Source organism: Echinops telfairi, unplaced genomic scaffold (genome assembly GCF_000313985.2).
Source record: "Echinops telfairi isolate 266 unplaced genomic scaffold, ASM31398v2 ScPeMD7_7469;HRSCAF=8507_0, whole genome shotgun sequence".
Taxonomy (NCBI): Eukaryota; Metazoa; Chordata; class Mammalia; order Afrosoricida; family Tenrecidae; genus Echinops; species Echinops telfairi.
Genome location: NW_022111372.1, coordinates 49806670 through 49815823, shown reverse-complemented (window position 1 = coordinate 49815823; position 9154 = coordinate 49806670). Strand labels below are relative to the sequence as shown.

Below are 9154 nucleotides of genomic sequence, written 5' to 3'. Positions count from 1 at the left end.
GCTCACCGGGAAGGCCAGATGGCAGATGGGGCCCATCCAGGCCTGGCGCTGCTGGGCAGCCAGCAGGTGGCTTCGCTCAGTGGTGGTGAGCAGGAAGGCCCCTGTGTCTCGGGGGCAGCTCTCTCCGTCAGCGGGCAGCACGGACACGCAGTCAGCCAGGCGGATGACCCGTCGCTCCCCGCGACGTGCAGACCTGTCCCCCGCAGACCCTAGACCAGACTCTCGGGCATCCCAGCTCTCCAGCCGGGCCACGCCGGATGGGCCTCCAGCATAGAGCAGTGCCCACACCTTGCGCCAGCACTTCTGTGGGAAAGTGGCAGGCTGTCGGGTGGTAGATTCTCCCGGTGCTCAGCCCAGCTGTGCACAATCGGTGCTCAGCCCAGCTGTGCACAATCGGCTCCGCGCACACTCCTAGCTGCCCTCTGCTGCCCCCACTCCTCGGGGCCCCAGGGGAGGAGGCTCCTTCAGAGCCAGGCTGTGCAGAGAAGAGTCTGTGTGTGTGTGTGTGTGTGTGTGTGGGGGGGGATGTCAATCAGCTCTGGGTTCAAACCCCCCTTCTGCTCCTTTTCCTAAGGTGGTAAGGATCCTACTGTATGGTGTCTGTGAAGGCCCGAGGTCCCCAACGTGACCACCTGACCCTGCTCTTGTGTTTGGCCCCCTCCCACAAAAATGTCCCCACGGGGCAGGGAGGCCTCAGCCACAGGCCAGCGAGGAAGGAAACATGCAAATAGCTTTAAGCAGAGGAAACAGGCCGTTTATCGGGCTGGGCAGCAGCTGCAGCTGAGCTGGGGGTGCAGGGCTATCTGGTGGGGAGAGGTGGACTCCCACCCACCTCTCCCCGTGACCTGCTGGGAGCCAAGCCCTCTTCTACAGGATGGGGCTCAGTCCCAGGGACCAGGCCCTGTCCATCTTGGCTAACTCCCCTGAGGGGCGGCCGGGCTCTCCTTTAGATGGCCTCAGCTCCGACCTGCTAGGAGACTGGCTTCAGTCCTGCTGTGGGGTCCCTGGTCTATGAGGGAGGCAGGGCCATCCACAGGTCTGATCAGCCTCAGCCCAAGCCCAGGACTAAGCTCTCTTCCATTCTCTCATACCTGGGTTGGGTCCCCCACTCTGATGCCCCACTTCTCCCAGATTGGGGGCAGGGGGATGTCCAAGTGGGGTTGTGGGACTGCGTTCTGCCCACGTCTCCTGGCCGGCCAGCCAGCTACCCACCCACCAAGGGGAGCCCACCTTGCCAAACTTGATGTGCTGCTGGTAGAGGAAGCCCTCCTTGACAGGGGTCTCCAAGGGCTGCATGTTGCGACCAGGACACAGGGCTGTGCTCTGAGATCTCGAGGAGACTGGTGACAGGCAGAGGGGAACTCCTCACACTTCCCCTTCTGGCCACTTCCCCTCCTTCAGTCCAGAGGCAGCTCTAGGGCCTGGGGGGGAGGGGATCCCTGTCTTCAGCCAAGGAGCTGGGACAAGTATTGGGGGCATCTCATTTTTGCATCAGGGTCTCTGCTGGGCATACTCTTCTGGTGGGGGCCACAGACAGCCAGGACCAGAGGACAATGGCCCTAGGCTGCCCCTGGGTCAGCTGGGAGAGTGTCTGGCCAGTCTGGCTCCCCTGAGTCAGGAGCTCAGTCCCCACCCCCTCTGCAGCCACTGCGCACCAGGCTGGCCCCACCCTGAGTCCTCCTTGCTTTCCTGCCGGCCATGGTCTCCCCCATCTGCTTCTCCCTGAGCTATTCTTAATAGTCATGCTGCCCCCACAGCTTGCTCTGCTGGCAGCCCCAGCATCAATCTCTGGACCGCTGCCCCTGCCCTCTCCTGTGGGAGCCACTGCTCTGCAGTGAGACCTGCTCTTCCCCCCACACTGCTTTTCCTCCCTGCCATGCCCCATCCTCCTGGAGGGCTTCCCAGGCTGCCTGCTGTCCCACCGCTTGTGGTGGGGGCTGGCCAGGCGGCCCCAAGCTTGGGCAGCCCGGCCTTCTCGCCACTCTGCCAACAATGAGGAAATTGAGGCTCGGAAAAATTAAGTAACTTGCCCGAGACCATAGGAGTGACAAACCCAGCTTGAGCAACTGCTGTCCACTGGGATCAGCATGTGGTCTCCCAGAGGCGCCTGGCCCGGGGACTGCTGAGGGAGCGGCCGCCACTGGGGCTCCTCCTTGCTGCCCTGCTCGGACGCTGAACTCCTGCTCCTTTGCAGCAGCCTCACCCTGGCCACCAGGCCCATTCTCTGTGAGGCAGGACTCTGCCCACTCACCTGTGCCCAGAGAACCCAACCTGACGGGCGGAGTGGGGGCAGTGGTCACTGACCAAGCCAGTCAGGGTGGGGCCCAGTGAGGCTTGTGGTGAATGGGGGTGAAGGAGCTGAGGGCTGCCCCAGGAGGCTGGGCAGGTGGGCAGTGGACCGAGGGTAGAGAGTGGCCACCCTCGTTCAACAGACAGGAAGTGAGAGACTGGGGTGGAGCTGGAGGTGATGACAGCCAGTCATTTCCCTTCAGTCCACCTGAGGTGAGTCCTGGCAGCCCAGAAAGGGCATCCTGGATCATGCCAGTGGGAAGTCGAGAGCAGCTTGGGGTCTCCACACCCATCCAGGCCCTAGCAAGCAGGGGCTGCCCGGGTGAGCAAGGCGCTGCGGCCCTGCCGCACAGGGCACAGGTTGGAGGGTGAGGGCTGCCTGGGACCAGGAGGAGACAAGGAAAACCACAGAGGCTGGGCTGACCTGAGAGGTTGTGCTTTAATAACAGCCAGGGGGGAGGCGGACAAAAATAGTGACTCTGGTGACCCCATAAGTAGGCAGGCAGGCCCAGGCCAGCTGGGCAGACGCTGGCTTTTTGTCCATCCGTTTGTGAGGGGTGGGGTGGTGGTGGCGGCTGGAGCCCCAGGGACTGGAGCCTCTTGGAGGAGGACAGACAGATGGTTCAGAAATCCATGGAGCTGTGGGCCAGGTAGTCCTTGCGGCCGATGTTGCTGACCTGCTTGGTCTGCATGGCCTCAAGCTTGGGACAGTCAGTGATCCGATGGCCCAGACCCCCACAGAAGGCACAGCCACGCTCTCCTAGGGGTTGGAGAAATAGTTAGCAGGGTCATCGGGTCATGCTCCAGAACTGGGGCTCCCATCTGAGCCACCCAGGCCCCAATGTCCAACACGGATTTGTTGACTCTGTGTTCCTCTCCTGCACCACCCGTCCCCCAAGCCAGGGCTCCCGCCTGCGCAATGGTCACCTCCGATGTCCAGCATGGACTCATCGCCGCAGTGTAGCACTTGCAGCACGGGAGGCACCTTCTGCTTGGCCTCCAGCAGCAGGGCTTTGAGGTCCATCAGCACGGACTCATCTGTGGGGCAGAAGGCAATCGTCAGGGTCTAGCCTAGACAACACAGTCAGAACCTGGTGGCAACAGGAGGGAGAGCCAGGGGACAAATAAGGCCTGGACCCAGACTCACCACAGGCCTTGTTGATGAAAGTGGTGGCAATGCCCGTGTTTCCAGAACGCCCCGTGCGGCCAATACGGTGTACTGCATCAGGGGAGCAAAGCTGTGGCCAACTGCCCAGGCACACAAGGGCTTGCCCTTCCCCTCCCTGACTCCCTACCACGGCCCCTGCCAACTCCCCACCATAGTTCTCAATCTCCTCAGGCATGTCATAGTTGATAACATGCTGGATGGCAGGAAAGTCCAGCCCCTTGGAGGCGACATCTGTGGCCACGAGAACGTCCTTCTTGCCCTCCCGGAAAGCCTCAATGGCCTTGGTCCGTTCCTCCTGGTCTAGGGGGCCAGGCAGGAGCAGTTAAGAGTTACGGGAGACATTTGGGGGAACAGCAGCATGCTGGCCGGGCAGGGAAGGGGTTAGGTCTGTATGGCAACCAGGCTGTGCCAATGCAGGAGTCACCCTGACCTTTGCCACCGTGGATGGCTACGGCCTCCACCCCCTTGAGCAGCAGGTACTCATGGATGGCGTCCACATCTGCCTTCTTCTCTGCGAAGATGAGCACCTGTCCAAGAAGGCCAAGTCCAGTCCCGTGGGCCCATGTCCTCGGCACCCCTTCCCCTTCCCAGGGACCATGGCCAGCCTGGCCCCCTGCACTCACCGGTGGGGGGGTCTTCTGCAGGCACTCGAGCAGGTACACCATTTTGGCTTCTTCCTTCACATATTCCACCTCCTGTCACCACAGGGACCAGGTCAGGTGACCCTGCACCCGGCCACGGCCCTGCTTCTTAGGCTAGGTCCCTAATCCAAGCCAGGTGGGGACAAAGTCCCTTGCCATCAGGGCCTGGGACTTCTACCCATGTTTTGTGCTGAGAGGGCAGGGATCTTGAATGACATTCCAGGGCTTCCACGGCGATCCTCCCCACCCCCATTTGCCAGGGCACCCAGCCGGACCCTCGGGATGCCTGCCCACCTGGATGACGTCCAGGCTGGCGGCCCCGGCCCGGCCCACATTGATAGTGACAGGCTTCACCAGGGCGCTCTTGGCGAAGTTCTGAATCTTCTTGGGCATGGTGGCACTGAAGAGCAGAGTCTGCCGCTGCCCCTGAGGAAGGGCGGGACATGAGATGGGGAGGCCGAGCCCAGGGCAGGGGTGGACAGGCGCTTGGGGACTGAGGAGGCTGAGCAGTAGTATGGGGCCTTAGGTGTAGGAAGACGCTGGTAGCTCCTAGGAGCGGGCACCTTGAAGTAGGAGAAGATGGTGCGGATGTCCCCCTCGAAGCCCATGTCGATCATGCGGTCGGCCTCGTCCAGGGCCAGGTAGCGGCAGATGTCGAGGCTGACCATCTTCTTCTGCAGCAGATCCATGAGGCGCCCGGGGGTGGCCACCATCATGTGCACCCCGCTGGGAACCAGGGAGACCCCATGGTGGGCTGGATACTCTGCCTATCTTCATCTCTCCCAACACTGGACCCCTCCTCGTGACCACCCCTTTTCCATTCCCCTCTCTCCAGAAGAGGCTGCATCTTCCCTCCCCCTTTTCTGGACCACTCTTCCTCTGGCCCACAGGGGCTTGTCCCGGAACTCGGAATGGTCTCTAGGCAGTGCTGTTAGAGAGCTCACTGGCCCTGTGACAGACAGGGACACCAGCTGGCCCATCCATGAGTCCAGGCATGGCTGCTGTGAACTAAGGCTGCCCCTCGCCTCAGCCTCCTTGTTCCGACCCCACCAGACGGGGTCCTGACCTTCCTGGACACGTGGAGCCCCTCGCCCGTCCCTGCTGAGCCCTCTGTCTGAAACGTCTCTCTTCAAAATGCAAATATCCCTTCCCTGTTGCCTTCTCAGAGCATCCTGCTTCCTACACCCCTGGGGCAGACTGGACTTCTTCATCTGCTGAGCTTCATGCGCCTCTCCACCTCTCTCTGTTCTACCCCAATGCCGGACGCTGGGGTTCATCTGCCTAGCTCCAGGAGCTGGGTGCTCCCTGAGGATGGGTGGGGCTCACAGCAGGCAGGGGGCTCTGGGGCAGCACTCACTGTCGGATGGTCTCCATCTGCTCTTTGACAGACATGCCCCCAATGCAGAGAGCGCAGCGCAGCAGGGGGGAGCTGTCCTCCTGCAGCAGGCGGCAGTAGTACTCTAGGATGCCGTGTGTCTGCCGAGCAAGCTCCCGCTGTGGGCACGGGACAGAGGCTGGCACCGGGAGGCAGGCAGCTCCCCGCTCTGCCCTGCCCACCAGGGTGGTCTATCTTACTGAAGGGCAGATGATGAGACCGTAGGGTCCCTCCCGCTTGGAGAAAGGCAACCTCTTCTCTTGTTCCAGGCAGAACATGATGACAGGCAACGTGAACACCAGGGTCTTGCCAGAGCCGGTGAAGGCAATGCCGATCATGTCCCGGCCAGACAGACTGCGGGGAGAGGGCCAGGGTGAGGATGCTTCAGCAGAGCCAGGCTCCGTGCACCTCCCCCCGCCGCCCCCCACCACTCACATGGTGGGGATGCCCTGGATCTGAATGGGCGTTGGATGGTGGATGCCTTTCTTCTTCAGGCCTCTCAGGATGGCTGCGGGAAAGAACCCAGCATCACCTTAGTCAGTGGTTCTCCGCCTTTCTCACGCCGCATCTTCCCTCCCTTTCCATATGGTGACCCCCAACCAGGAAATTACTGTCATTGCTAATTCATAACTGTAATTTTGCCACTGTTATGAATCTTCATGTAAATATCTGATATGCAGGATATATTTTCATGATTACAAATTGAACACAATTAAAGCATAGTGATGAATCACAAAAATAATGAAATGATGTATTGTGAAATATTTGTTTCTAGTTACAAATAAATGAGATTTTGTCTTGAAGCATGGTGTAGCATGGGTAACCGTCTTCACACCGGGTACTCGTATGTGGGCAGATCTGCATGAGGGCGGACCCGCCCGGAGACGGACAGAGGAGCGGCGTCTCTGTTCCTAAGACCATCAGAAATATGTGTTTTCCCTGTGAAAGGGCCATTTGAGAACCGCTGGTCTTAGTGAATGCCCCCACCCCACTCCGCAGGCTGGGACGTTTGCTGCTACAGATGCAGTTCCACTCAGTTTCCTAAACAGGCAGAGGGTAGTAAACATGTACGGCTCGGCGAACTGACAAAGAGGCCTAAAAAATTCTCTCTAGTTGCACCATCCCCAAGACACCAGCTCGTAGGTACTCAATTACTACAAGAGTGGAATCCCCTCAAGTTCCCAGCTAGTCATCTGCTTTGTTTTGAGTGATGCACTATTCAGAGATTTTACTACTTTGAGGCCTGATGTAAGTAGAGAAACAAACACTCGAATTAAGTGTTTACACTTTAAAAAGATAAACGTGAGCAAGTCACGTGCTCTGGCCCAGCAGGTCCCATCCCATGTCCCCACTGTCTCTGGTAGAACAGACAACTGGACTTTGCTCCCTGGCTTTCCCGCCTCCTGCCCCAAAGGCCCTAGGATACAGTCTTGCAGATAGACTATTTTTCTCTCAATAGACTATTTTTATCACTTAATTATGATAACTTTTTAGGCACCGAAACTTTGCCATTCCAATAATCTTCACATATGTAAATACATTGCAGTCAACCGTCACCAGGGACCATCCTGGATGACACCCACCTCTAACAACAGCTCAGCATTCCCTGAGTGCTGTCCGTTCCCTGGCCCCCGCTCTAGTAACCACCGTAAACTCTAATCATTACACACTTGTCTATTCTAGATACATCACATCTCATCAACTTCTGAATGATAAAGGCATGATCCTGCCCAGTTCCCAGGTAGCTGTCCTATTGCCATCAAATTGATTGATTCATAGCAAACATGTAGGCAGAGTAGAATGGCTCCACAGGGTTTCTGAGGCTATACATCTTTATGGCTGTAGATGGCCACATCTTTCTTCCAGGAGAGTGGCTGGTGGGTTCGAACCTCTGACCTTTTAGTTGGCAATCTTGAATGCTCAACCACTAGGGCTCCTTTCAGGTACCTGCGGGGAACTTCATTTCCTTGAAGCTCTTGATGGGTGGTGGGATGCCATCTCCCTCCACCAGGATGTGGTACTTTTTCCTCACGCGCTCATGCCGCTCTTCAGACATGCACAGGATGTAACGAGGGGGCATCCAACTGTGGGAAGGTGGGTGGTAGGGGTCAAGAGATGCCCAGGACTCAGCTGGGCACTACACAGACACAGGAAAGACATACCAGAGGGGATTCACTGGAGGTCGAACCAATGTGAGGACCCTGCAAATACATTTGGGGCTCCGACTGTCGTCCATAAGCTACTGCAAACCAGGCGTTCACAATTTAAACTCTGATACCATTCCCTCCTTCGGATTTGGATTTCATTATTTATAGTCCTTGGATCACACAGGCAGCAGGTGTGCTTCTTCCATGTGGACTTAGTTGATGTCTCACTTAGATGGCTGCTTGTTTAAAGACAAGCCTTGGATACCCCAGACGCTATTCTTTGATAGCTGGGCACCATCTGGTTTCTTCACCACACGTTGCCATAGCACCCACATCTTCAGTGATCTCCTCATGAGTGAACATCAAGCAGGGTCAGGCGTCATAAACACTAATTGTTCTTAGATTGGGGCTAGCATTAAGTGTGAGCCCCAAATCCATTCAAATAGCTATGGTTTCTATATCCCTCTGGTTCACTTCCGAGACATTACTGTCGTTTTATGTTAGAGAACATGCTCAGTCAACCCCCTGAGGCTTAAGGAAGTTCTATTGATAGTGTCAGTCATTTAGCCCATGCATACCTGGTTTTGATGGGGTCGTCATATGTGATTCCCTTGGCCATCTCCTTCACTGACATCAAGGCTGAAGAGGCAGACAAAGCTCAGGGGTGGCTCCTGCTTCCCAGAGGCCAGTCCCTTCTCCCTGCACTAGCCATAACCATACCTCGGCCCTCCGCCACACTCTCCAGAATCTTCTCTTCTTCCTTCAGCTGCTTCTCCTTGGCTGACTCTTTCCGGGCTGCGAGAAGAAGCATTTGTCAAACAGGTGTGGGCACCAGCGTCCGTTTCGCCCCCAGCTCCACGGCCCACCTTCAGCCTTCTCTTTGAGGTGCTGGTGCTGGTCCAGGAGACTAACGTTGGACTGCGGACCCAGGGGAATGTCGTCCTCATCTCCGCGGGGTTCACTGCCGCTGTCCTGCTGTTCCTCCTCTGCAGCCCCCTTGCGCCTTCGCTGGAGCAGCTTCTGAAGCTGAGATCCCCCCGGCACCCCTCAGAGTCAAACCCAAGATCAAGTACGGAGGTTGGGCCACGCGGTTGCGCATCAGGACCATGACCTTTGGCTGCTGCGCTACACGACCGCTCAGATCAAGTCGCCAGTCCCTCGTTTGCCTGGAGCCACCACTCCCACATACTGCCACCTCACTCCTGAGACGAAGACGCCCCTACCTCTGGCTCCAGCCGGCTCCAGCCCCCCCACAGGGAACCTGCGGTCACGCCCTCATTCCTCCCACCCGGGCTCTCACCAGCAGCTGCCTGCGCTGTCGCAACGGCACGTAAGGGACATAGTCTTCGTCGTCCTCATCCTCCGTCTCGGAGCCGCTTCCGTCAGCAGTCGCCTCGTCCGTGCGAGCCCGCTGAAAATACCCCGGAGTCAGACCCAACTTTCCCGCTTTCACTCCCAGCGCCCACCTCGCGCGGACGCCAGCTCCACTATTACCTTCCGCTCGGGTTCGGGTTCCTCCATCTTTTTTGCTGCA

At 58.0% G+C, this 9154-nt stretch overlaps 2 protein-coding genes across 2 annotated transcripts in view; both read right to left on the bottom strand.

Moving 5' to 3' along the window:
• The window catches only part of DOK3 (docking protein 3), a 3692-nt gene extending 2396 nt beyond the window's left edge, over window positions 1–1296 (bottom strand). The window contains exons 1-2 of the mRNA XM_004697153.3: window positions 1231–1296; window positions 7–303 (exon numbers count right to left, since the gene is read on the bottom strand). Coding sequence (XP_004697210.2) covers window positions 7–303; window positions 1231–1296 — 363 coding nt within the window. The remainder of the gene's footprint in view (window positions 1–6; window positions 304–1230) is intronic.
• A 1413-nt stretch (window positions 1297–2709) lies between these two features.
• On the bottom strand, window positions 2710–9154 carry DDX41 (DEAD-box helicase 41). The gene is made up of 17 exons (XM_004696825.2): window positions 9115–9154; window positions 8921–9031; window positions 8487–8646; window positions 8341–8415; window positions 8199–8259; window positions 7421–7557; window positions 5909–5981; window positions 5674–5827; window positions 5456–5592; window positions 4662–4824; window positions 4393–4524; window positions 4081–4152; window positions 3888–3984; window positions 3608–3757; window positions 3437–3508; window positions 3217–3327; window positions 2710–3049 (listed from the first exon to the last, which is right to left on the bottom strand). Exons 1-17 carry the CDS (start codon window positions 9139–9141, stop codon window positions 2913–2915), a joined length of 1869 nt encoding a protein of 622 aa, XP_004696882.1. The 5' UTR covers window positions 9142–9154; the 3' UTR covers window positions 2710–2912.

Excerpts from the sequence above, each read along its gene's own strand:
- DDX41 (XM_004696825.2), bottom strand. The coding sequence starts at position 9,141 with ATGGAGGAACCCGAACCCGAGCGGAAG. Across the intron at positions 7,558-8,198 it reads GACGACCCCATCAAAACCAG|TTGGATGCCCCCTCGTTACA; the intron begins GTATGCATGGGC and ends ACCTTCCCACAG. Across the intron at positions 5,593-5,673 it reads GTCTCATCATCTGCCCTTCA|CGGGAGCTTGCTCGGCAGAC; the intron begins GTAAGATAGACC and ends CCGTGCCCACAG.